The sequence below is a fragment of the Suricata suricatta genome, chromosome 13, assembly GCF_006229205.1.
Source record: "Suricata suricatta isolate VVHF042 chromosome 13, meerkat_22Aug2017_6uvM2_HiC, whole genome shotgun sequence".
Classification (NCBI taxonomy): domain Eukaryota; kingdom Metazoa; phylum Chordata; class Mammalia; order Carnivora; family Herpestidae; genus Suricata; species Suricata suricatta.
The window spans coordinates 72,607,044-72,634,076 of record NC_043712.1 but is presented as its reverse complement, the minus strand read 5'-3'; the positions used below and the strand labels follow the sequence as shown (position 1 = coordinate 72,634,076).

At 45.6% G+C, this 27,033-nt stretch overlaps 1 protein-coding gene and 1 long non-coding RNA gene across 4 annotated transcripts in view; one reads left to right on the top strand and one right to left on the bottom strand.

Moving 5' to 3' along the window:
• The first annotated feature begins 7,887 nt into the window (after positions 1 to 7,887).
• On the top strand, positions 7,888 to 19,224 carry LOC115276277. 2 transcript variants are annotated; one of them, XR_003901871.1, is made up of 5 exons: positions 7,888 to 8,022; positions 9,919 to 9,973; positions 12,147 to 12,386; positions 16,392 to 16,716; positions 19,092 to 19,224. It is a non-coding gene; the product is annotated as an uncharacterized LOC115276277 (long non-coding RNA). The 2 variants fall into 2 exon arrangements; XR_003901872.1 differs by having other exon boundaries at positions 9,919 to 9,987.
• GNA14 (G protein subunit alpha 14) overlaps positions 13,434 to 27,033 on the bottom strand; it is a 187,117-nt gene continuing 173,517 nt past the window's right edge. The window contains exons 3-7 of one of the 2 annotated variants that reach the window (XM_029920242.1): positions 24,909 to 25,063; positions 21,651 to 21,779; positions 19,419 to 19,548; positions 15,504 to 15,657; positions 13,434 to 14,585 (exon numbers count right to left, since the gene is read on the bottom strand). In XM_029920242.1, coding sequence (XP_029776102.1) covers positions 14,395 to 14,585; positions 15,504 to 15,657; positions 19,419 to 19,548; positions 21,651 to 21,779; positions 24,909 to 25,063 — 759 coding nt within the window. In that variant the 3' untranslated portion in view covers positions 13,434 to 14,394. The remainder of the gene's footprint in view (positions 14,586 to 15,503; positions 15,658 to 19,418; positions 19,549 to 21,650; positions 21,780 to 24,908; positions 25,064 to 27,033) is intronic. The other variant, XM_029920243.1, reaches the window with a different exon arrangement.

The following is a 27,033-nucleotide window of genomic DNA, read 5'->3' as shown; positions in this document are numbered from 1 at the left end:
TGTCTTCTATGTCATTGATTCCCTGCTCTATTTTGTCCATCCTTGCCACCAAGGCATCCATTCAAGATTACATCTCAGTTATAGCATTTTTATTTTCATTCTGACTGGATTTTACTTCTTTTGTCTCCACAGAAAGGGATTCTATGCTGTTTTAACCCTAGCTAGTATTCTTAATATCGTGATTCTAAATTCTAGTTCAGACATCTTGCTTATATCTTTATTGATTAAGTCCCTGGCTTTCATTTCTTTGGTTTTTTTTTTTTCTTTTGGGGTGAATTCCTTTGTTTTGTCATTTTGGGGGAATAAAAATAATAAAAATGAAAAATTAATTAAAAACACCAAAAATCAAATAAAGGAAGCTAGATACTAGGTGTGTTTTAGTCTGGTTATTGAAAGAAGCTTGACAGAATATTTTTTTTAAAGTGTGGGGGGAAAAAGTTTAAAAATTTTTTTAATGTATGCAATAAAGTGAAATAGAATAAAATATGTACAAGAAATTTAGGACTTTAAAAAGAATTTTTTAAAAAGGAAAATAAAAATAAATGTCTCTGTATCCAAGAAAAGAATACAGAAGAAAAAGGGGGTGGGGGGGGAGACAATTTAGAGAAAAGCAAAAAAAAAAAAAAAAAAAAAAAAAAAAAAAAAAAAAAAAAAAAAAAAAAAAAAAAAAAAAAAAACTAAAGAAATGAACCAGCAGGCAAACAGAATGAAACCTGAATGGACTTACATCCAGTTTCCCTAGCACCCAAACTGTGAAACACTCTATAGTCCAGACACTAAGCAGGCAAAGAGACTTGTGTTCCTCTGGCACATGTGCTTGGAGGGCACAGTTGGGCAGGGCTTGGTGTAAGGGCTCCAATCTCCACTAGGCGGCGCTGCTTAGCTTACTGGGATGCATTGGTGTGGCGCTGTCTGTGTATGTGCATGTACACAAGAGGTGAAAATGGCCGCACCCATCTTCCTAGTTTCTGGCAGAGGAACTCTGTGCTCTCACCCACCCACAATCAAGCAACCCTTCTTTGTCTCAGGCTTCATTCCACTTCCCACTCTACACTGTCCCACTTCTATGCTGTGTGCGAGCCTTCATCCTTCCAGGTGGCACCTCCCTCCCGAATTTTATCTCAGATGGGGCTGTGTTTCTAAACCCCTCACTTCTGAGAACCCTGGGGCTTGGACCTGCCCCAACCCTCTGGGAGAGGGTCTTGCTGAGCAATGGCTGGGTGGCAGCTGCCCCAGAAAAAGTGCTTGCAATTGCTCAGCGACAGTGGTTCAGAGATTATGGCAAATCACAACCCATAGCCAGTGCCAGGGTTCACTGCAGTCTCTGGTGTCTTTGTTCCAATACCAACAAATGTGGCTGTTCTCCAGCGTCTGCTGGGACTTTTGCCTGTGGGGAGGTTGCATGGCCTCTGTCCAAACAATGCCATCTAGGCAAGGGAACTGCTTGTCCTCATATGGCCAACAGATTCCTCGGACCTCACTGCCTGCTCCTAGGGGTTCCAATGCTTGTAAGTTCTTAGGCAAAGCACCACGCATGTGCCTCTCCACTTCAACTTTAAATGCCACATTTGAAGGATGAGAGAATTTCTTTACCTGCAGAATTCACATTGGCAGAGATGATTAATCTACCTCTATTATGGAGAGTTCAGCCTTTATATAACTTAAGAAAATACTTTGTTATTACTACCTTTTGTTATGATTTATTAGAAAGTGCTCCTGCTACTACAAGTGATGGAAAGCCATCGGTTTTTGGGATGCTTTGTCAGCCAAAGGTAAATTAACTATAATAATAACTCAATGCTAGTAAGAACTTAAAACTCTGCACTGTTTAATTCCCTCGATTACTGATTGTCATGAGCACTTTTCATAAGTTAACTAATTATCAGAAGCAGTTCTTAACCTGTCGTGCCTGGTGTATTTCCCCCTCCTCCCTCTAGCTCTGCTTTTCGTTCGCTCCTAGATATCCAAGACCCACCGCCCCATGTCTTTGACCCTGTGGGCAAAGTTGTCCTGGCTGTCTTCCTCTTGGACCTTCACCTGTTGCAGCTAATCTTTAATGTTTTGTCAGTGTCCACAGAAACGACTGCTTTTGCATTCGTTTCATGAGAGAAGGTTGGTTTTTAAAGTTCAATGTTGAGGCGCCTGGGTGGCTCAATTGGTTAAGCATCCCGCTTCAGCTCAGGTCATGATCTACATGGTTTGTGGGTTCGAGCCCTGCATCGGGCTCTGTGCTGACAGCTAGCTCAGAGCCTAGAGCCTGCTTCAGATTCTGTGTTTCCCTCCCTCTCTGACCCTCCCCTGCTCGCACTTTCTCTGTCTCTCAAAATAGACAAAAAACATTAAAAAAAATTTTTAAGTTCAATGTTGCTATGATGGACTCACTAGCTATATAAGTGATTCCTGTCTTTTCCAGCATTGATGTTCTTCTGTTTCTTATTTTTTTTAAGTATTTTGTCCTTATTTTTTTATTTAAGTATTTTGTGTGGGGTTTTTTTTTTATGTTGATTTATTTTGAGAGAGAGAAAGAACCTGAATAGCGTAGGGGCAGAGAGAGAGGGGAGGAGAGAGAATCCCAAGCAGGCTCCACATTGTCAGTGCAGCAGCCAGTGAGGGGCTTGATTTCATGAACCATGATATCATGACCTAGGCTGAAATTAAGAGTTGGACGCTCTACCAACTGAGTCACCCTAGTGCCCCTGGTTCTTTTTTTTTTTTTTTTTAACTTTTGTAATGTTTGTTTATTATTGAGAAACAGAGCATGAGCGTGTGAGAGGGAGACACAGAATCCAAAGCAGGCTCCAGGCTCTGAGCTGTCAGCACAGAGCCCAATGCAGGGCTCGAACCCTTGAACCCTGAGATCATGACCTGAGCCAAACCTGGCCGCTTAACCGACTGAGCCACCCAGATGCCCCTGTTCTTCTGGTTCTTTAATAGCTTCACACTTGGAAGTGTTACAACTGAATGAGAACCTGACTGTTTTCTAACTGGCTGACTGAAAAAAAGGCTTAGTATAGTTGCAGGAATGCAGACACATTGTTCCAGGACATATGTACATTTTGTAGACTGATTGGAGGTATCACACCCTAAGTGATGTGATTGCGTGTGTATTGTATGTGTGTTCACACCTTCAAGTAAAAAGCAGAAACAAGGGGCGCCTGGGTGTGGCTGAGTCGGTTAAGCGTCTGACTTTGGCTCAGGTCATGATCTCAGAGTTCCTGAGTCTGAGCCCCGCGTCGAGCTCTGTGCTGACAGCTCAGAGCCTGGAGCCTGCTTTGGATTCTGTCTCCCTCTCTCTCTGACCCTCCCCTGCTTACGCTCTGTCTCTCTCTGCCCCTCCCCTGCCCATGCTCTGTCTCTCCCTCTCTCTGTCTCTGTCTCAAAAATAAAAATAAACATTAAAATTAAAAAAAAAAACCCAAAAAAGCAGAAACAAAACCATACCAGGCCTGCCGTCTGGAGCACTCTGCACTTCCCAGGTGAGTCTGCTCTGCTTCACTGGGCCGCTCCTGGAGGAACTCCAGCACAACACGATGATGGATACAGAATACCTCAAAAAGGAGCATGAAGGGGAGTAGAATATGCCATCCCAAAAATAGGCCTCTTTGGCATAAGGATAGTTTTTAAGCAAAAATGGATGCAGGAAAGGCATAAGGTACCTTTGTAAGGGAATTTGATAAGCAAAATCTTTTGTAAGGTGCCTACCTCTCTGTATTAGGAAGATGGGATGACTTTCAATCACAAACTCGTAGCAATGCAGAAGGGGCTCAACTTAAATCTGCATCTCAGCCTTCCTGTGATTTCCCTGTAACCTCCCGTAACTCGCCTTCCCACCTCCAACATCTTTCTCACGTGGGAAAAAAAGGTACGTAAGGTGATAGCCTAGGCCATTTCAGAGAGTTAGTTTTCCTGGTTTCCCCCCATGTTTACAAGAGGCATACATCTTATTAAACTGTTTGTTTTTCTCCTGTTAGTCTGTCTTTTATTACAGGGCTAGGTCTCACCCAAGAACCTAGAAAGGGAGAGGGAGAATTATTTTTCCTCTCCTACACTTTGGCTACTCATGACGGGACTTGCTGAGACACCACACTCCCTCTGGAGCCTGCAGATAAATATCCTGAAAAACTGACAGAAGTCGGCAAAGGGTAAGAATACTAACCAAGATCAGCTTTCCAGCTCTCTCTCTGTGCCTACTTGAGACAGGAAGGGAAAACTTCACCTTCTTCCATCCTTTAAAAATTCAGATTAGCAGGAAAAAATATTTGTATGAACAGTTCCTTGTGTATAAAGACTCGTAAAGATTCTTGTTATGAGTACCCTTATTTTCTATTGATCCGTTTCCTCTCAGAGATGGTGTTTGTTTTCTGTTGTTTCTTCTGTGTCATTTGTCCTAAGACGGAGAACCATAGGCCAGAGGTTTTCCTTTCATCTTTGTTCTATGTCTTGAAAGCTTGACTTTTTGACCAATGAGAATACTTTCTCTCATCTCCATTGGAGGGAGGATGCATGTATGGTTTTATACATGGCAGCCAGCCAAGTAGGCTGCGGATCCCAGACCCGAAGTGAGAGCAGCATTCTCTGTACCCTACTGTGCCCACTCTCAGGCCCGTCCTCTCCAGCCGTCATTGACCCAGTGCCAGAGACGTCCCTTTGCAGTAGCATCTGTCTGATGGCACAGATTAGCAGGTCTGGGACTGGAGGTGTCTCACTTTATCCTGGAAAACAACCCTTTCACTGCACAGTTCTTACTGCCTGTGACAAGGAAAGTCTGTTGTATTAAGCCAACCCTAAGAGTAAACTTTTTGGATCCTGTAAGGGCTGCATCTCTTCCAACAAAGGGTTAGATGCCTCTTGTCTGCCCAAAGGGGCGCCTCTTGCATCCACATTTAAGACATAAAAAGGCTTATCGGGTTGAGTCCCTATGGAGATTAAGATTCTACTCATTAATAGCCAGATGATGGATCTTTTGAATGGGAAGAACTTCTATACATGAAAAAAAATTTTACCTCTTAATCTACACAGTTGCCTTACACAGCTACAGAATGATCAAATTGAAAAGAGGACATGAAGGAATATAGCATCTGGCCCTAAGAACTTTCTTAACAAAATGAAATTCCAAAGCCCTTTTTATCTCCACCTTTGGAAGATTCTACCAGATTTAGAAGTAGTGGGTCAGTGGCCATTCACAGCCCCACTCACAGGGATCTTCATTGGCTGGTCTTCCTCCCATCCCTGTTTACACTGCAGTGACCAGACAAGCCAGACAGCCCACTGAGGCAAAATTCCCCTCACAAAAATGGATGACCAGTATTTCTCCCGGGCCCTCCTGCAAAAGATGAAGGAAGTGCTTTGGTTACGGCTGATGTTCAGGGCCTGATAGAAGCAGTAGGATAGTTTTCTCCCTAAGGTGGATTGGTCCAAGGTTGGATTGTACACAAAAAAGTGAGCATTCGAAGGTTCTTGTTGATGGTTTTATATAGATTTTACAAAGGCATACTGCATAGGGGCACCTGGGTGGCTCAGTCTGTTGAGCGCGGACTCTTAATTTCAGCGCAGGTCATGATGTCATGGTTATGAGGTCAAGCCCCACATCTAGCCTGCACAGGGCTCCACACTGGGTGTGGAGTTTGTTTACAATTCTATTTAAAAAAGAAGGGGGTGTGTGCCTGGGTGGCTTAGTCACTTAATCATCCAACTCTTAATCTTGGTTCAAGTCATGATCTCACGGTGAGCTCAAGCCCTGCATTGGGGTCTGTGCTGACAGCTCAGTTATTTGTTAAACTTAAAAGAGAAGAGAAGGGAAGAGGAAGGAAAAGAAAAGGGAGGAAGGAAGGAGAGAGAAAGAAAAGGAAGGAAGGAAAGAAGGAAAGGAAAATAAAAGAAAGGAAGGAAATGCTTTTAAAACAATAAGAACAGAAAGCAAAGGTATACTGCACTTAACCCTGAAGTTCCTGTAATTTTTTTATATATATATAATTTTAGAGAGAGGGCATGATTGGGGGAGTAGAGCAGAGAGAGAGAGAGAGAGAGAATTTGAAGCAGGCTTTGTGCTGTCACCACAGAGCCCAACACACAGCTTGATACCATGACCCTGGGATCATGACCTGAGCCATAGCTGTCAGACACTCAACCAACTGAGCCACCCAGGCACCCCCATAGGAATCTTTTGATTTCCATCTTACCCCCATACTGATGTAAATAAGCAAATTGAAGATAATGTAATTGGATGGGTGGGTCAGCCCCACAGTATCATTCAGGCTCACATAATTCCTTGTGGAATTAGAAATGCTGTTTTGTCTTATAAACCTTTACAAAATTAGAAATGCAATTCTAGAATCAATATAGAGTCCATCTATCCTTACCATTCCCCAAACCTCCCCTCTCCATCTCAGAATGCATACAGATACTAGGATTGGGGTATTAGTAATAGAGCTGTCCTGCACCTAAGATAAGGGAAAGAAGTTCTGATAATGGGCAAATATATCTGAAACTCTTTGGAGAAAACTTGGACATTTTCCCTGTGTTTGTGAGATGTACATTTTCTATCCCCACCTCTCCTAGGAGCCAAGAGCCATCTCTTTGAAATGAAGACTTTAGGGAGAAGATGAGATCATCAGAAGGAAAAAAGGAGCTATTTGGAAATTGGGCAAAATTTTTTAAAAAGTATGTTCCATACAGATCTAGATAAAAAAGCTTTAGCCATCTGATTGCCATAAATAAACTTAAATCATTCCGTCTGCCAGAGCACAATTTGGATCCAACCTTTCTTTTATAAACTACTGAGTTTTATGTTACAATACCTGATTCATGGTTAAAATGTTACAATGATAGGTCTAAGGTCTCTGTTTATATCTATGTGTGTGTATTTATGTATGTTGTAGATTTGATAGTTGTCTATCTCCAGATGGCATTGCCAAAATTAATCTGTAAACCAGCTTTATTTAATTGGCTCAGAAATAACTGCTTATATGAATTGAGCATTTCTAGACTCAAAAATCTAGAAACTAACCCACATGTTTTGCAAGTTCATGTAATCTGGAGAAATATTTGGTAAATAAAAGCTAGTTTAATTTGGTTTAATTGAAATAGGTCTTGATGGGGTTCTGGAATGGTGGCTGATGGCCAAGAAATCTTGAGATGTCTTTAGTGCAGAAAGGTGATTTTATTAAAGCGTGGACACAGGACCTGTGGGAGAAAGAGCTGCACTGGGGTTGTGAAGAGTGACTAGGTACATGCTATGGAGTTGGGGGAGGGGAAAGCCGAAGAGAGGCCTCCAGAGGGACCTTCATGCACTAAGGAGGGCCAGTAAGATACCTGTGACGCTACGGTGGTGTTCCCTGTAGTGAGGCACTAACATTAAGACAGTAGGGAGTAGGTGATTAACTAGTTGTTACGTAACCTTCTAATTTCTGTATAAGTCTAATTACAAGAAGTTGGTGTTTTGATTTTTTACTTTGCTTTTCTGTTTGGAGTGTCATTGTAACTACTGTATTGTAAATGATTGAAAATAATTGCATATGTTAAAAAAAATATGAAACTTTATAAAGTAAAAAATAAATAAGTTTAAAAAAAGACAGTAGGGAGTTCCTGGGAAAATGTGATACTCTAGTTGCCTCAAGTATTTGTCGATGGGCTGCAGGTTATAAAGAAATTTCATTTTACCTGCCATTTCCTTCTTGTCTTTGTTCCCTAACATCACTGTGGAGGGGAGGGTGATGTTGGGGCTCCAAATAACTGAGGCTGTAGGTTTCTGACTATCAGGCTATTGATAAGACTGCTTTTTTCTTATAATTTACTAAGACACTTGTAAACTGATGGAGACTTAGGACCTGTGTGAATGTGATCTCAATCGGTTAACTATTTCTTTTCTCCTCTTAGCTTTAGGGCAGCTAGGAATGCCTGAGCAATGACGCACATGCCCCACCTGGAAGGGGGTGGGCAGCTTGCTAGCCCTGCTTTGCCCTCAGCTTGCCTTCTGCTCCCTCATCAGGTCTGTCTGCAGAGTTGTCATTGGATATAATGCAGGTATACAACTTTTATTCTACCTGGTTTATTCATCAGATGAGTGCATGCGATCTCTTACAAAACTTGTCAGCAAGAAAAATAACAGAATGCTGGCTTTAATGCCTCATGAGAGTTGCAGAAGTAACCTCAGTATGATTAAGAGTGCATTCAGCAGGTGTAAGTGGGATAAAGTGTATAAATGAGACCTTCAACAATGAGGGAGTTTTAGATGTCTACCTTAAAATTGCTTTTAAAATCTTTTTGGTAATTTTAAACCATAAAAATTTTACAAGTTAAATGATACACATTTATCAGAATATCTAAGTTTCCAAATATGATAAAATACTAAAACATTTACTGACTGTAGCTTTATCTACTTTTGGCTTGTTATAGAGAAACTAAGCATATTTGGGTCTGTTAGTAAACATCTTGGACCATATTTAAAAATTGTACTGTGAGGCAGCATATGCTTCCATAAATTATGAAATGTATCCATAAATTTGCCAATACACAGAATGTTGGTATGTAAGCAGCTGATAACTGCTGCTTCTCACTAGAAATTAGGGTTTCAGAGGGTTGGGAATACTAGTTAACACGTAATTAAAACTATTGGAAGTAGTAAGGAAAGCATCTCTGTGTGCAAGGAAAAGGTGAGAACTGAGCCCCCTGGCCCAGTCAAAGGAGGGGGTGCATGGACTCGGAGCACAGTGAAGTGAGGCTTTGATCAGCGTTCTTGCAAGAGCAGGTGTCTGATGAGCATGCGTACTCAGGGTAGTGACAGCAGACAGTGTGTCTCTTAGCATGTAAGTCCTTCCCCCCGGGTCCTCAATGCCTGAGGACTACAGAGGTTACAGCCTTACCCGGAACTCCCCTATGCCCATTTAAGGCAAAACGTAGTCTGATGGGAACAAATGTACATACCTTGAGGTGACCCAGAAACTTTCAGTCCCGCCTCCCTCTGTTCTTTGGTGCATGCCTATTGCAAAGCCTTTGAAAATACGCCCCATGAAACAGGGAGGGGAAGAAGAACCAAGAAGTGAAGCATCTAAGGTTTGGGACTCCACTGTTGGAGGGGGTAGAGGAAGGCAGGAGAAGGTTCTATATTTCCAATAAGTTGTAAACGTATTGTTAATTAGCACAGCTTTGGGTATTTCTGGAAATGAATCTTCTCTCTTCTCACAGAAAGTAAGATGTGCTTTAAGAAAAGGTATGAGGTACAAAGACGCATTTTTGTTACAGGAAAGACAAGTTTTGTTCTAAAAATAGAAGGAGTTGTTTCAGAAGAGGAAAGGGGAGAAGATGGGACAAATTAATTGGATATAGAAAGTTGGAAAGAGAAAACCTTGTGTAATTAAGTTGGCTAACATGGAATGAATTCGTAAATGTTTGTAAACCTTAATATTTTAATGAGTATACTCCTGTAAAACTAAAAATTTCCTTTCATCTGCTCAAAGTGTAACTAAACCAATGGGAGTTCACTTTTTGGTGAGTCACAGATAAAATCTATACCAGGTTGAGTTGTTGGACAAAGTAAAATTGATTTGCAGCTGTGACTCTGCAAGCAAGGGTGGATGGGTTCCTTTTATCTAGGGTTGGGATGAATACTTAGATAGGGAAGCCTTGTCATTGTAGAGGCGGGCGTAAGATGGCACATGCACCGTAAGGAAAAATGCCCAGACCACATTGTATGTTATGTAAATGAGGCTTAGGCTCCTCCTTAGGTGGAGATTTTGATTTTATAATGAGGTATAAAGATAGTCGTCTGTCCTTCTGGAGGTCATGCCATGGTCCATCTGCACAGGTGAGAGTCTGGGGTTCAGCTCAATCTGGTCTGGGTGATCAGGACCAGCTGGAGGTCTCAGCAGGGCGGTAGCCATAACTGTTGCTCCACGGATGGTTTCATTTTCCATTTGCCAGAGTTAAGAGACAAACTGCAATGAACAGCTCAGGGAACAACGCGAGACAAAGGTCGGTGAGTACAAGCAGGTGGGTGGTCAAAGTCAGGCCTTGGGGTCTAGCTGGTGACTCGAGGACCAAATTCTCTTGGTTTGCTCCTGATAAAAGTCTCCAGAATGTTTTCTCTTTACCTTTTATGTTATCTGACCAGAAATGAAAAGATTGTGTGTTTTACTGAAATAATTTCCTGTGTGATCTTTATCATCAGGCCTTTGATTACTTAAGAAAACAGTCTTCTCAATATTAAGAGCCAGGTTTTGCCCACAACTATGTCACCTGTATTCGCCTTTAAAATCGTATCACTTTAGGTTTCAAGTATCGTTTCATAAAGATCTGTGATCCTAGTCAAGTGTTGGAAACTGTGGTATTTTTGAAGAGCTGAAAATCAAATTTCTAAATGAAGTCTTTCTGACCCAGAACTAACTAGGGATATTCCAGAGGACCCCTGGAACATCTCAAGATTTTTCCTCTCTTTATTAAAGGAGTTATCAAAGTAACATTAGGCTTCTGTTAAATTACATGGGAAGCACTCACAAATAAGTGATGCTAAACTTTGTTGAGGTTGTATCTGTATGGATATATGTTATTAACATAAATGTTCCAGAAATTGTGTGACATTCCTAGACATCTGCTATGTCCTTGTATAATGGTTACCACTTGTAATTCTAGTTATTATCTTAAAATAGTAGATCACAGAAATAACCAAATTTTATCAATTGCATTGTAGTGAACATTCATCAGATCTTTAATCATGGCCATTTTTAAAGTGTTTTGCCATTTATAGAGGCTACTGTTCTGCTTTTGCAAAAGTGCTTCATCTTCAAGGAGAGTCATGGAAAGGATTCTGATGAGTACACTTTTCCAGTAATTTTCAAATCATACCACTGAACTGGGCCAGAACTTACAAATCTCTAAGGAAGAAGTTAAATTATAAAATTGCTAATAAAAGGCCAAGATCAGCACGAATTACATGAGATTAAATGAAGAGGATGATTTTAATTTTTAGGACTATTTGAAATATTGCCTATTTCCAGATTTAAGGAGACCTTTTTCTTTTCTCCTAAGCTATAGCAACTTGATAAAGTATACCTTCATGAACAAGATGAAATAATTCCTTTTTCTCCTTGATTCTTCCAGAATTTGGAAACGCATAGTGACCATTCCTTATTTTCATGGCTAATAGCTATATGTGGAATAGGACACAATTAGAAACATTGGTTATATTACCAAGGCTTTGACTGGAATGTCATATTTGAGAATGTCTATAGACTCATATGTGACTGTATAGTTTTAAGAAGTTCTGGTTGATTTTATGGAGCCAACACACCCCTCTGTAGAATATTTGGGAGATCTTGAGAAGACAGGAATAACCCAAAGTGTGAGGGTAAGATCTTGGCTTCATGGCCTCAATAGACTCTTATGAAGTCCAGAGTTCCAATAAAACAGATTTAAGAGAGCCTGTATGGTCAGTCACTATTCCTGCTGCACTTATATAAATCATCAGGCCAAGTTTGGTTTTATTTATAATTATCATTGGTAAAAGGGGATAATTACAGAGAAAGATGATACTTCAGTAGAAACTAATACACCCTTAGGGGTATCAGATTCTAGTCGTGTTGTGTGAGGCCTCATTCTTCACCTGTACATGGACCCAGTCCTGAATGCTTCTAGTCCCCTCACATAATCTTGTTATGGACCTCTTCAAAAGGACATTCCCAATTTCCTTCTACTCTTTTTTGATTTTGAATCACTAAAGACCAGCTGTATGAAACTCCTGGAAACGTGGCCTGCCCTGGTGCCATGTTGTCATTTACAATGGGCGTGTGCCATGGAAGGAACCGGATGTCCCTGTCAGCTCCATTCCAGTGAGCTCTTACCAGATCTTTAATGACAGCTCCTTTGTCTCCTCACTCACAGAAGTTATTCTCAGTTTTGCAAAAGTGTTTGCCCAGGCCCCACAAATTGAATGTGAACAACTTGATATCAACTCCACAGAAGCTCAAGTTTACAGTCTTAACGCCTGCTGCTTTGCAGAAAGTTTGCCTCAACACCTGATGACGGCAGACACATCCAAACCGCAAATGATGCTTTAACACCAATATGTCGAAACCTTCTGACTGGCTGCCCTCAGGACAGAGACCTAGTGTAGCATTTGCTCCAACCATTAACCTTTCTCTTTTGTTCCCTAGAAATGCCTCTTATTTAAATACCTGCTTGCGTCTTAGAGCTCTCACTGGGATCCCACCTGCACGACCTCCACCACCTCCTCCTGAAACGAGACACAACCTTGTAACCGACCTGAACAATTCTCAAGACTGCGGGAAGTGCTATTTATAGTGGGTACAACGGCTTCAGAGTTACTTCCTGGAGTTGGAGCACTGGGTGCAGTCCCAACGGAGCCAACAAGGTGCACTCCATGGCATCTGGAGGTGGGGTTTCTTTTAATAATTATTTTTAGAGAGAGAAAGCACATAAGCGGGGGAGGGAGGGAGAGGATCTAAAGCAGGCTCCACACTGTCAGGGCGGATCCTGAAGTGGGGCTCAAACTCACAATGAGATCATAACCTGAGTGAAAACAGAGAGTCAGCAGACACTTAACTGAGCCACCCAGGTGCCCTGGAGGTGGTGTTTCTACTGATGATCAGCAGGTGACTGGGCAGGAGAGGGAAGTCATGACGGCTGCATGGAGGGTGCTAACCCCATACAGCACACCAGCCCCAAAGGCAGTCTCAGGCCCCAAGGAAAACCCTAATCTAGTCCCATCTATCACCAACAAGCCAATAGTGGGCTGCCTCTGAGAAGAGGACAACGGCGCCATCGTCTGGTTCTGGCCACACAGAGAGGCCCAGCGATTACCGGCCTGTACCCATTACAAGCATTAACGTACTCCAAATGTGCTTTAAACTTTCTGCATTCCAGTAAAGACTAACCATTGCTTTGGCTTCTTCTCCCATAAAAAAAGACCGAGACTGGTTCAGTAAAACTAACAAAGCAACCTGTCAGTCAACTCAGCTTCTGGACCATGAAACGAATCTGAAGCCTCTCAGGCAGACTCAAGAGGGAGCAGACTGTGGCACCCCAAAATGTGCCTCTTTGGCATAAGGATCACTTTGAACTTATTATTTTTAAGAAACAGGAGGTACAGCAAAAGCTCTGGAAGTCTGGTAAGAGCTACTCCTTTGTAAGGGTTTCTCCCTGTCCCAGAAAGCCAAGGCTGACTCCCATCATCGCCACCTTACTCTTGTTTACTGTGCTTTGCCTTATACCCTCTCATAGGTGGCTCTTCCTCTAACATCTTGCTGAGGGCTTTAGCTGAAGAAGGCACTCAAGGTGAGAGCTTGGCCTGTTTGGGAAGTGATTCAGCTCTTTTGGGTTTCTCTCATGTATACAGGAGGCATACGTATTATTAAACTCTGGGGCTTTTTCCTGTTCATCTGTTTTGCTTGCTTGTTTTACAGGGGGATCTCAGCCAGGAGCCTAGAAAGTAAAAGGAAGTTTATTTTTCCTCTTTTATGAGGCCATGTAGAAAGTTTGAGTTATAAAGTATCAAAGTCGCAACATTTTTCTTTCTAGGATCTGAACCTTCAAGTCAACCATGAGCTCAAAGAAACAACATAATCCAATGCCTGTGGCGGAACGGTATATTCTTAGCCGCCTCGGAAAGGCACCGCGTACCCTGGTTCAAACAGCAAACCTGTGCTGGCCGTCAGAACTTTGGCAGGGGTTACATTCCATTTGTTGAACAGGTTAGGCTTTTAGCCATTTCACAAGTTTACAAGACTTGGTTGTATATACGTACACACATTTTTTTACAACATACATGCTATCTAGAGCCCATTTATGTCAACTTTGGCTGCATAGTGATCAAATTATGGCAAAACTAAGTTGGATATATTAATATAGTCATTAATTTGGCTTAGAAATATTTAACAAACAAATGTTAAAAAATCTTTGATGGCATGTTAAATGCGTACTTCAGCATGAAGAGAGAAAAACAATTTAAAATCTCTAAATTACAAGATTTAATAAAAAGCCTCAAACCCATTAATTTTCTTTTTTTTAAATTATCACCCAGACTCATCCGAGAGGTCTCAAGGTATGAGCTACAAACTAACAGACCCTTCTGTCACGTGACGTGTTAATGGCTATTATTAAACACACTTTAACTTAAAAAAAGAACATAAACCACAGTGGCTTTTAAAAGTTCTGTAAAATATCAACTTCAAAACTTACACAAAATCTTAGAGCCAAAAGTCAAGAAAAACAACACAGGAACAAAGACTTCGAAAAAGGTCGCTCAACTCAAATATCTCGGAAGGTCCCTCACGTGTCCCCGCGGCCTGCGTGGTGGGCTCGGTGCCGCCACAGCACTGGCAAGTAACGCGTGAGGCGCGCACAGGGCCTGGCTCCCGGCCTGGACGCGGGGCGCAGCAGCTTTCAAACCAGGTTGAATTCCCTCAGGTTGAGCTGGAGAATCGTGTCCTTCACAGCAGCGAACACGAAGCGAATGTTCTCCGTGTCTGTCGCGCACGTGAAGTGAGAGTAGATGACTTTCTCTTTGTCAGGATTCTGGTCTTGGTAAAGCTTCAGGATAAAGTCTCTGGCAGCTTTCACATCCTGCTTGGGTCCTAGTCAGAAGTGCAGTTACGGGAACAAAGAAGAAAGACAGTGACCAACCACCGGGTCCCCCCCAAACTCATTCTCTATATACTCTTGCTCTGACATGGGGTCCTCCTTTGTGTGGTCTTATTTCTAGAGGGCTGACCTAGGGCTTAGCTTTTATCCTATTTTATTCTCTCTCATAAGACAGTCTTTGCAAGTGTCCACTGCCATCTAAAACTTGTACTTTACAGCGATTTGTTGAAAGATAGTGAGCCATTTTAATTGTTGGATTTGGATCATGGAAGCAGACGGAAAAGGAAGAATATTGGACCATGATTAGACACCCACGTCTCATTTTAAAGCATGAGGGCTCTCTACACGATATGGCCACTGCAACTATTAGAGGGGAATACAGTGCTGAAACACTGCTCTAAACATCAGTATCGAACTTCGTGATCTTTGAGACCTCCTGTACCAGAAATACTGAGCAACAAGACAAACTTTCCAGCCAGGGACAACCCCGTTGTCTCCCCTGTGCCTAGGAAGGGGGCTGCTGCGCTAATACGAACGGAAGTGCCCGGCACTCAGGCAGACACTGGAAAGGCAAGGTGGGCAGAGTCTCTGCCTGGGGCACATGAACAGAACTACAGAGTGACAAAGGCCCGGGGACAACAGCATGTGCTCACGCTACTGGGGGCACACCAATGCAGAGGAGAGGGTCGTGAGGGTGAGAAGGACTTCCTGGAGGAGGAGGCAGCACCTGAGCTGGGTCTTGGAGAACAGGGTGAAGATCACAAAAGGTGTGGGCATGCGTGGGGGTACACAGGCAAAACACAGTGATGCGCCTGGAGCTTCGGTGAGAAAGTGTGTGAGAGGCAGGCGGGGAGGGTGCGGCCCAGAAATGCTGGACAGCTGCCAGGGGAGCCCACAAGACGGCCACTCACCTGTGTACTCTGGGAAGTAGCTAATGAGATGAGAGTACATGATTTTCTCTTCCAAAAGATCCTTCTTATTCAAGAACAAAATCACGGATGAGTTCAGAAACCAGGGGTAGGTAATAATGGTTTTAAATAAGGCTTTGCTCTCTTCCATGCGGTTCTAAGTGAGAAACAAAGGGCTTAGGGTGAATAAGAAAGAAAAAACAGCACTTTGGAAGCAACGTGCCAAAATCTCTGGTTCTGCTCATCTGTCCCGTCACCCAGCCACGGTCTCCATATGACTGTCCTTGCTGAAGCTGGCGAGCACCTGTGGCCCCTCCGGATCCCAGGTCTCCTACCTCCCCCCACCGCTCCCCCACCTTCCTTCTGGCTCTCTTAATCACTCCTTTCCGTAGGTGTTCTGTAGCATGCCAAACACACACACACAAAATATAAGGCAGGCTTTTGTGAAATCTGAAAGAGAATTCATATCCTATTTGACAAAAGTTTTCTAGGTCATTACTGGTATTACTGAGTGGGGGAAATGCAGAACTTAGACCTCAGAGGCCCGGGCTCCTGCAGCACAGCCGCTGCCCGAGGACTGCTGCACTCCGGCAGAGCAAGGGACTCACGCCACTGCGCACCTTGCCTCTGCCCCACTCTCCGTGTCCCTGTTTTATGGATGAGCATACTGTTGTTAACAAGTTTAAATCCTGTCCCAAGCCTCTTTAATGCAGAATCTGGTCAAAATTATGCAGAAAAATGGTAAACATTTAACATTGACACTGGCAAGAATGTATCAAATGTTCCTACTTCAGAACAGAGTTCTATCCAGAACAAATATTGTCACCAGATAGGATTTGTATGTGCCCTGTCTACTCTCCCTGAAGTATTTTTTTTAATATTTATTTTCAGGGGAACGCAAGCCAGGAGGGGTAAAGAGGAGGGAGCAGAGGGTCCCGAAGCAGACTCCACTGACAGGCTGGCAGCACAGAGCCCAACATGGGGCTCGAACTCACTCCTGAGCCAAAGTCGGACAGTCAACCAACTGAACCAGCCAGTAAAGAAACAGGAACTTCCCTTGAGAGAGGGAAGTGCTCAGACAAAACTCGAAGGCCTGGCACGCCCACGCCGGAGGGTCGTGCTGTAAGCCTGTGTCCCGACAAGTCCTGTACGTCGGGATTCATGCTCCTGCTTGGTACCCTTTTGGAATTAAGATCTGGAATTTATTACCAGATAGGTAACCCCTCAGTTGTTTTGATTATTGTTGTTTTTACGTTTTTAAGAAGGTTTTTGAGAGAGAAAGAGACAGAGCACACCCCAGGGAGAGGCAGACAGAGAATCCCAAGCAGGCTCCAGGCTCTGAGCTGTCAGCACAGAGCCCAGTGCGGGACCCAAACTCACCAACTACAAGATCATGACCCGAGTCACCCAGGTGCCCCATCCTTCAGTTGTTTTTAAAGCTTTAAAAATTTTTATTATGATCTCCACAGAAATACAACACAGTTGATGCTTGCACAGCATAGGAGTGAGGGGTGCTGACGTACTAGCACAGACGAAAATGTGCATATAAGGCCCAGGGTGGCTCAGTCAGTGAAGCATCCAACCCTGGATCTCAGGTCATAACATGGTTCGTGACATTAAGCCTCACATCGGGCTCTGCACTGACACCACAGAGCCCGCCTTCGATTCGGTGTCTCCTCCTCCGCTTGCTCTCACTCTCTCAAAATAAACTTAAAAAGAAAATGTGCATGTAACTTCCTACTCCCCAAAAAACTTAACTACTGACAGCCTACTGTTGACCAAAAGTCTCACCAGTAACCTAAACAATCGATGAACACATATGTTATATGGGTGTTATATACCATATTCTTACAATACAGTAATCTAGAGAAAAGAAAGTCATAAGGAAAATACACTTACTGTATTTATTAGACAAAAAAAAACCCGACCATGTATAAGTGGACCTGTAACATTCAAACCTGTGTTGTTCAAGGATCTACTGTATATGAAGAAACAGTTCCTATGTGGCCCAGTGAGTGGGCGCAACACAAAATGACAACCAGGATAGGAAGTCTGGAGTGGCAGCCATTTCATTTTTCTCCAGATACCTTGTGATTTTCAGCAGAGAAGAAAACGTTTAATTTCTACACATACTGGGCTGAGGAGCTGGCCCCTCGTGCCCCTGCATAATCTTTTGAGTTTTCTGAGAAACATCATTAAAGTAATCCTGAGACAAATTTGGAGCCAATTTTTCAGTGATAACTTGACGCCGTTTTTGCTTTTTAAAAAAAAATGTCTCGGGGCACCTGGGTGGCTCAGTCGGTTAACTGTCCAACTTCAGCTCAGTCACGATCTCATGGTTTGTGGGTTTGAGCCCCGCTTCAGGCTCTGTGCTGACAGCTCAGAGCCTGGAGCCTGCTTCAGATTCTGTCTCCCTCTCTCTCTCTGACCCTCCCCTGCTCACACTGTGTCTCTCTCAAAAATAAATCAAACATTAAACAAAATGTCTCCCATGGAAGAGCTGGGTGGCAGCCAAGATTCTATTCTATTCTCTGTACAATGAATGACACTAGTAAATGGGTTAATCCTCCACTAATTAGCTGCTGTAACTGTGTTCCTCAGAGAAGTCAGCTCTCAAGAAACACAAGATATAATTTGTCCAGTGATTGCCTAGTCCTGGGCAGAGTTCTCTACTGGTTTACTACCGTGACCTAGAAGCCAGAGACATTTTTCTATGAGGTCAGCATGTCTCGTGCAAGGGTGGGGAAAAGACCAGGGGAGGAAACTAGTATCCACAGGACATACCCCCACCTCACGCAGAAGGGACGGTCATGGCTCTCTCCATTTTCTGGGCCGAAACGGTTAATGGAGTTGGACCAGCTAGGACCAGGGCCGCGGACACGGAATGCCTGATGGGCAGGTCCACATAGCTCAAAGCCTCCGGCACCACTTCCCATGCCAGCTCAGGTAGGGACCTAATTCGGGTACACCATGGCAGTTGGGAAGCCTGTTCTCATGATATTTATTGGAAATAGCCTTTCTTTGGCGTGCCTACACGGCTCAGTCAGTTAAGCATCCAATTTCTGCTCAGGTCATGACCTCACAGTTTGTGAGTTCAAGCCCTGCATCAGGCTCTGCACTGACAGCTCAGAGCCTGAAGCCAGCTTTGGATTCTAGTCTCCCTCTCTCTCTCTGCCCCTCCCCTGCTTGTGCACACATGCTCTTGAGCTTGCGCTCTCTCTCTCTCTCTCTCTCTCAAAAATAAGAAAGGACACTATTCAACTTTGGCTGTATATTAGCATGCATAAGGGGCTTGGAAAAGATACCTCCAAACTCAAACCCGGGAACTATGAATCTCTGCTCTGGGGTCCAAAAGATGGTCTTTTGAAAACTCCGCATGGAGTCGAGGGGGAGGACCCTGGGCAGCACACACCCACCCAACGCAGTCAGAATCCTGAGTTGGACCCAGGCGCCACGTTTATCTTGATGCACCCCAGGGAATTCCAGTGTGTATCCAACTTGGAGAACCAGGTATCTAGGCGAGTGATTCTCCCACTTCCCTGCGTGCTTTATTCCGTTGGCGTTGTCTGACTAGGCATGCTGCTCTGACAGGTGCCCAGACGATGGCGCTGCTGCTAAACCAGAGACCACGTGTTCACCGCAAGACGGGTTCGCCTCAAGGGACACAAACCACGAGAGGCTACTGAGTTCTGAAAATGAACGGAGGGCTGCGGGTAGAGGAGGAGAGGGGAAGGGGGCGATGGTCATGGGGGGGCACTTGTGGGGAGAAGCCCTGGGTGTTATATTGAAACCAATTTGACAATAAACTATTAATAAAAATTAAAAAACAATCAATCTAAGGCCAGAGTGCTGGCTTCTTGCAAACTGCAGAAATAGTTCTCGGTTTTCCACAGATGTTCCCTTCCCCACCCAGCATACCTCGTTGTCACACTCAGCCAGGACCTGGTCATATTCACTCAGAGCAACCAAGAAAATAATGGAGGTGACGCTCTCAAAGCAATGGATCCATTTCCGTCTTTCAGATCGCTGGCCACCAACGTCTACCATCCTGTTCAACAGAAACATAGATCAGTCAAAGGTTGGCATACATGGCTCTTTGGAGAAAAAGGCCAGGAATCTTGATATTGTGGAAATCAGCACTCTCTTAGGCTCCTCGATAATTTTTTAAGAGTGAAAAGAGGCCTTACGATCAGAATGTGTGGGCACCGCTCCAGGGGCCGTGAGGAGCCCCAGATGGTTCCTGCAGCACTGGAGGCACAGAATGTGAGCGCAGTTACTGAAGACAGACGCGGACGCCACTCGGGGAGCCTGCTGGGGGACACTGGTTTGGAAGCTGCGGCAACAGTCCAGGCAGGAAGCACAAGTATGCCCTCAGCTGTGGCTCTGACACCAGACACACAGGGGCAGGAAGGCGGGCAGTCTTGCCAGTCCATTCAGCCGGATTCAGGCCCTCACCCCTGCTTTTTCACCGCTCCTCAGACTTTTGCATAAATCCCCTCTGCATTAGGTGGATGCCACCCCGTCTGCCCTATAAAGGCCTACGCGCCTCCTCTGTCCTCTATGGAAATCCAGGGTCCTTATCTGTGTCATTGGTTAACACTTCAGAGAGTCACAGCCCCAAGATGGCGCATAAGCTCGAATGCTCTGGGAGTCAGTTTACAGCTATAAGTCAAGGGGGTCTCCCCAAACCACAACAGCAGGCAACTTCGAGAAGGCTAGGGACCCCATCTGGAGGGTTCACTGCCATGCAGCTGGACGGAAGCACAGGCCCCCCATGCTCAACCTTTTGGAGAAACTAGTTATCAAGTGTTTTAAGCAAAATGGACCAAGTTTTAAATATTGGTTCAAAGGTTGTTTAAAAACACCATGTGGGCTACAGAGAATAGATCTGTGGACCAGACACCAGTTTTCCAAGTAGCAAGCAGCACTGACTCTGAAATGGTCGTGTTCATAAATTCGTGGGCATTCAGATGCAGATATTCTTTTTCTTTTTAGGTTTATTTTTGGGAGGTGGGGAGAGCACAAGTAGCAGGGGGTCGAGAGAGAGACAGACTCAGAGAGGGAGACAGTCTCTGAAGCAGGCTCCAGACTCCAAACTGTCAGCACAGAGCCCAACGTGGGGCTCGAACTCACAAACTGTGAGATCATGACCAGAGCCAAAGTCAGACACCCAACCGACTGAGCCACCTACGCACCCCCAGATGCAGATATTCAAGGGGCTCAACCAGAGGGTGCCCCGGTGCGACACTGCTCTGGAAGCCTTGAGACAGAAGAGGGTTTGCAGACAGGGCCTGGGATCATCTCCACTAGAAAAGCATAATGTAATTAGCTCTAAGGAGGGACATGGGAATGAATGGATGTATAATTACTTTGAATTTGCAATGCTGTGCATGTGTACCAGATCACTCATTTTTTGCCATAATTAAATGCAGTGAAGGTCCACTTAAGTCATTCTAAAAGTACTTCTTATATATGTATGTGGGGATTCATATAGTTTCACACAGCTGAAAGTACTTTATATTATGTAATTTTTAATTTTTTTTTAACATTTATTCATTTTTGAGAGACCGCATGAGCAGGGGAGGGGAAGAGAGGCGGGGACACACTATCTGAAGCAGGCTTCATGCTCTGAGCTGTCAGCACAGAGCCTGACGCGGGGCTTGAACTCACAAACCGCGAGATCATGACCTGAGCTCAAGTCGGGTGCTTAACCAACTGAGCCACCCAGGTGCCCCCATATTGTGGAATTTTTAATACACTTCTGTTGGCTCTTCCTTTGCTTTTTTAAAAATATAGACATTAGAAAAGGGAATATAAGGGAAGAGAAATAGTCAAATTTAGGGAAATAATATCAGCGTTTACAATTTGTGGTTCCAGAAGTATACGTCTATGTGTGCGTATATTTCGCACATAGGAATCACTCCAGACTTACTAAGGAGACTTATACTCTAAGGGGATCGGCAAGGGGAGCTCCTCTCCATGCCAGGACTGGAGACCTATCACAATTCTAAACACCCCGTGACCGAGAGGGCCATATGGCTCCGGGAGCTCTGCCCCCTTTCCGGAGTAACTCCCTTAAGTAAGAATCCATCTGGGGACTCCCAGGGCCGGCCAGACTCCTCATGGACCAGGTCAGGGCGAAAGTCTTACCGAAAGATGATGTTTTCCAAGTCAAACGGATACTCGATGATGCCGGTTGTGGGCACTCGGACACGAAGCACATCCTGCTGCGTTGGCACGAAGGACGGCATTGCGATCCGGTCGATGTCGGTCAGGTAACTGAGAGCAGACAGCAAGGCGCCAAGATTGTGTCAGAAATCCGAGAGGCATCCGGGAAGTCGGCTTTACTCACTGCACCGCCCCGGCCAGGCTCATGGGTTCCATCCAGATTTCTTGGGACCTGGTCCTGAACAGGCCACCCCAACTATGACCATTTGGGAGGGAATGTGGGTCAGAAGCTCCCATGAGCCCCCTGGGAAACCTGTACATAACGCGGTCTCTTCCTCTGGGCTCCAAGCTCGCTCACTCGCTTTCTCTCTCTCTGGCCAGCGAGGGAGCCAGAGGGTCGGAAGGAAAGGATGTTGGGATTGGCTCTCTGACCCTCCCCCGTCCCACACTCACTCCCATCCACAAACACAGAACGTAGATGCTGTTCTTGAAGGCTGTGCTCAATGAGTTAGAGTTTCTGTGAGAATATAAAGGTATAAAACAGGCCAACTCAAAGTTCTTTCACAAGAAAAAGTTCACTGTTTATTGGGAAACTGAATGTCTAAAATAAGCCAAGACCTGTCTCAGATGATTTTGGGCCATGTATTAAATTCCTGAGCTGAAAACAAGTCACTCTTTCTGTAGTAAAATGATACTTTTTTTTTTTAAACTCTAAGGCTTTTTATAAAAAGGCGTTTTTGGGGCGCCTGGGTGACTCAGTCGGTTAAGTGTTCAGCTTCAGCTCAGGTCATGATCTCATGGTTTGTGGGTTTGAGCCCCGCATCGGGCTCTGTGCTGACAGCTAGCTCAGAGCCTGGAGCCTGCTTCAGATTCTGTATCTCTCTCTCTCTCTCTCTCTCTCTCTCTCACCCTCCCCTGTTTGCACTCTCTCTCTCTCTCTCAAAAATAAAAAATAAAAAATAAATAAAAAATAAATTTTAAAAAGGTGTTTTTGAGAAAAATATCAGTTACCCAGGCCCTGGCCAACGACAGAGATGGTGATTTGGAGGCTCCTGCAAAGTAAGGTTCAGCCCTGCCTTCTCCCTGCCCCCGAGGCTAGGACCACGGTGCGGAGCGAACAGCAGGAGGGGGACCCCCGGGGTACGAGGCCAACCCTTTTGCCCGTGCAGCCCTCACTCCAGGAAGCAAACCACACTCCATCCGGCCACATAGTGCCAGAGGACACAGCACTGCGGCGCCTACCACGGTGCCTGGTCCACAGCAGGTTCCCACCGACGTTCTGTCAAGGGATTGCCTGTCCAAATAAGCACACAGCCCTAGCACGAGACCCGGCCAAGGAGACTGCCCAAGCACCTTGAGCCCTGCCAATTCCGAAGCTGGGGCAAGTGCTGGGGTTACGAGGGCCACACTGTCTCGGCTCTGGCCGCCTAGCCCTTCCCTGCGCTCCTGCCAGCGCCCCAGCTCCAGTGCTCAGGGCTCTGTGGGTCTCTTCCAAAGGGATCTACATCAAGAGCCCCGGCCACCCCCAGGGACCTTCACAGAAGTCAACGACGTTAGGCTGTCTCAGCGAAGGACCAGAGATGGCTTCACTGACTTGGAGACGTCTCCCACTCTACAACGTGTCCCTCTTCCTCGGGACACCACCTGCCTGCCTCCTGGCTCTTTTCTGAGCTGGCCCAACACCTTCTCTGGGCTTCTTTCATTTCCTTTTCCTACTTGACTGCTCTGTTGCGGCTAAATGTCCCCGTGCTCGGGCTGGTAGTACAAACCTGGGTGAAGGGCACTGAACACTCAGCGGGGCACTAGCATCCAAGGGACCCGGGATTTCAGGTATCCTTTCCTGACCACTGCCTTGTCTGGGCCATGGGGTGACCCACTACCTGCACCAGCTCAGAGGGCAAGGGCACAACCAGGAGGGAAGGGGAAAGGATTCTGGGGCCCTCAGATGATGGAAGACGACATGGAGCAAAGGGGAAAGAGCGGAGATGCAGAAGCAGGAATCATCCCCTCTGCAAGAAGCAGCATGACCAATCTATTTTGCACAGTGACCTAGATGACAGAGAGGCATCACTTCAAGAAATTCTTAAGACGATGAAATTCTGTGATCTCCATGGGAGAGTCTGCATGCAGGACCATCTGTGTCATTTTTCCTTCGGGATTAGTGATTTAAAACTAGAGCTTTATGAATCAAAAATAAAGTGTGTAGTCCTGGTGCGCCTGGGTGGCTCAATCGGTTAAGCAGCCCACTTCGGCTCAGGTCATGATCTGGTGGTTTGTGAGTTCGAATCCTGGTTTGGGCTCCATGTTGACAGGTGTGTGTGTGTGTGTGTGTGTGTGTGTGTGTGTGTCTGTCTGTCTGTCTGTCTGTCTGTCTCTATGCCCCTCCCCTGCTCATGCTCTGTCTCAAAAATCAATAAACATTAATATATATAGTTGGGGGGGGGCTTCCCAGGGCTACTGGCCTGAGCTTCCTGTGGGTGCCAGGCCTGCAGAGCCTGTCTCGCCCACTAGAGGGAAGCACCAGATCAGCTACTGGAGCAGGCCTATTTTCATTGCTGGTCTTAACTCTGATTTTAGATTTGAGGACAGTTGGATCTGCTGACTACTGACCAGGAAACCATAAGGCAGAGGGATACGGAGAGGAGGAAAGTAGAATCCAGAAGAAGCGCTAGAAAATTTCAGCACCCCAATGAGATGAGGCCCCTAAAAGGGAGCCCACATTTGATTGAGCTTCTTGTTGGAAAAGAGAGGCTTAGGGACACCAGGGTGGCTCAGTCTGTTAAGTGACCAACTTCAGCTGAGGTTATGATCTCACAGTTCATGAGTTCGAGCCCCACTGTGCTGTGCTGACAGCTCAGGCCCTGGAACCTGCTTCAGATCCTGTGTCTGTCTGTCTCTGCCCCTCCCCTACCCGCTTGCTAGCACACACTGGCTTTCTCTCCCTCTCTCTCAAAAATAAACATTAAAAAAAATGTTTTAAGAAAAAGGGGCTTAGAACACAGCAAAGAAAGGTGAGTGTAGACAAGGACAGAGATCTGGGGAGTCCATAGCTTTTAGGGGGTGGTAAGAGACACACCAAGAAGTAAGAGGGGATGCTGACAAGCAGGAAGGAGCTAGTGTTGCTACTGAGCACCCACATTTTACAGGCGGCTAGCTTCCCCCAGCGAGAAGTTTCCTTGAAGCGCGGCTGCTGTGCCGGAAGCGCGGGGGGCGGGGGGGCTGTGCGGGCTCTGTACTCACTACTTGGCGGAGTCGGACAGCTGGTACTCCCGCCTCCGGTCGTAACACTCCTGGATGCCCGGGTCCTGCCACAGCTGCTTGATGGCCTCCACCTGGTCCCCGGACAGCGCACAGACCTTGTCCACCTCCACTTCTCGGATGAGCTGGGCATTTTCCTGAGGGAAGGAAAGAGAGCCTTTCGATGGGCAAAGGGAAAGGGAAAGGGAGTCCCCGCTGGTGACTCGGGGACAAGATTTCCCATGGTCTGTGGATTGGGGACGATCTCGCTCGATGCTGGGTGCCCCCCGGGGGAGCCGCTCACAGGCAAGCCACTCAGCTTCAGCCACAACCAGAGCAGATGATGTGGCTGCTTACAGGGGGCAGAGCCACAGACAGCCCGAGCCCCGTGGGGTTGGGGCCCAGTGGGACCCGGACCAGTTTCACCCGCCTTCAGTACCCAGCTGTGAACAGAGAAACCCAAGAGCAATGGATCAACGCTGTGAATGAATGTCTGCATCGCAGGTAGAGCAATTTGAAAATAACCTTCTTGTCCTGGCTGGCAGGGTGGGGCGGGAAAGACGTCCCCTCCGTGCCCTGTAAGGCAGTGCTGCGAGTCTTCAGAGAACAGAGAGACAATAACGTCACCAAGTAGTTGTCTGTCTGCTTCCTTTGTCCTCTTTCCTTTTTTTTAATCACTTAGACTTTATTTCTTAGAGCAGTTTTTGGTTCGGAGCAAAACAAAGTAAAGAGAGTTCTTATACGGTCTGCTGTTGATCATCATGCGTCACTGATACAACTCTTTCCCGTGTGGAGACCCCCATGCCCACGACTGCAATAATACCGTGATATTTATCACTACTGTCATGAAATGACTATTGCTCTCATACTATTGCCCCATGACTACAGTGTTTGTTAAGATCATCATGGCCGTAATTATGACTATTACAGCAGTTCACAAGTTTTTCCTACTTCCCATGTGGCAAGAGGTAAGCACACAATATGTCATTTAATCAGTGTAGGGCTAGCACGGGGCCAGAAATCTCACCAAAATTGAACAAATGAAAATGCTAAGGCTGGCTGACATCCTCAACATGCCCACGTGTTGGCCGCAGGGTTCCAACATCCCATCCCTTGGCTGCAGATTGCAGAGGACAAGAGAATCCCGCCGAGGGTCACAGGAACCCAGCCTTGCCTCCACTGTCCGTCCTGCCACATCTCCAGGCAATTACATCAGGCAGAGCTGGCCGCTCATGGGCCCCTGTGAGTCAGCAAAGCATCGGTTTAGCAGCTGTGATCTCCTTGAGCAGATACAGAACTCCCTGAAAACTTGCTCCTATCTTGTATTATTCATCCTCATTAACAATCCAACGGGAGGCTGGAGAAAGGGGAGATTTTAGGGATCCACTCGGCTTGGGCCAAAACCGAGGGCTGGGATGCCATCAACATGGCTGTGCGCCCCACTCTGCCAAGGGTGGACACACACTCTTCCCCTGGACTGTGGGGTCCTTGGCAGGGAGAGGATCCCGTCCGTGGGGTCTCAAACCGGGGTAGGCAGCACGGGTTAGTGCGAAGTGCCCTGGGTGGGGAATAAGGGGCTTGAATTCACTTAGTGCAGTTGGGGCTTTTAAAGACTCTACGGTTACTGACCTCCGCATCCTAATTAGTGAAAGAAGCCAGTGTTTTTCAAGGAGTCTGATTAATAAAGTATTAAGTACCACGCAATGTAGGCAAAATTAATCTTATCATTGTGGCGGATGCCAAATAAGTATTTGTTTGCAAAAAGAAGACACATTGACGGCCTTTAGGCCATGACTTCCAATCTGCCCACAAGTCCATTTGGCATCACCTGCCTTAACTCTCAGCCAGAGAGAACACGAACTGAGAACACGGACAGCGTTTGTTCGGAGCCCCACGGGTTCTTCTCCCTCCTCCCACCACCCTCCTCCCTCCACGTACAATCAGGTGGTCTCTTCCCCCTCGGGGCGTGGCTCTACCCTCTAAATTTAAAATATCTGTTTTCTTCCCTGTCTGATCCCAGGGTTGGGGGGTTGAACCCCGTGTTGGGCTCAGTGCAGGGATGAGCCTGCTTGGGAATCTCTTTTCCTCTGCCCCTCTCCCCTACTTGTGCTCACACTCTCTCAAAAGC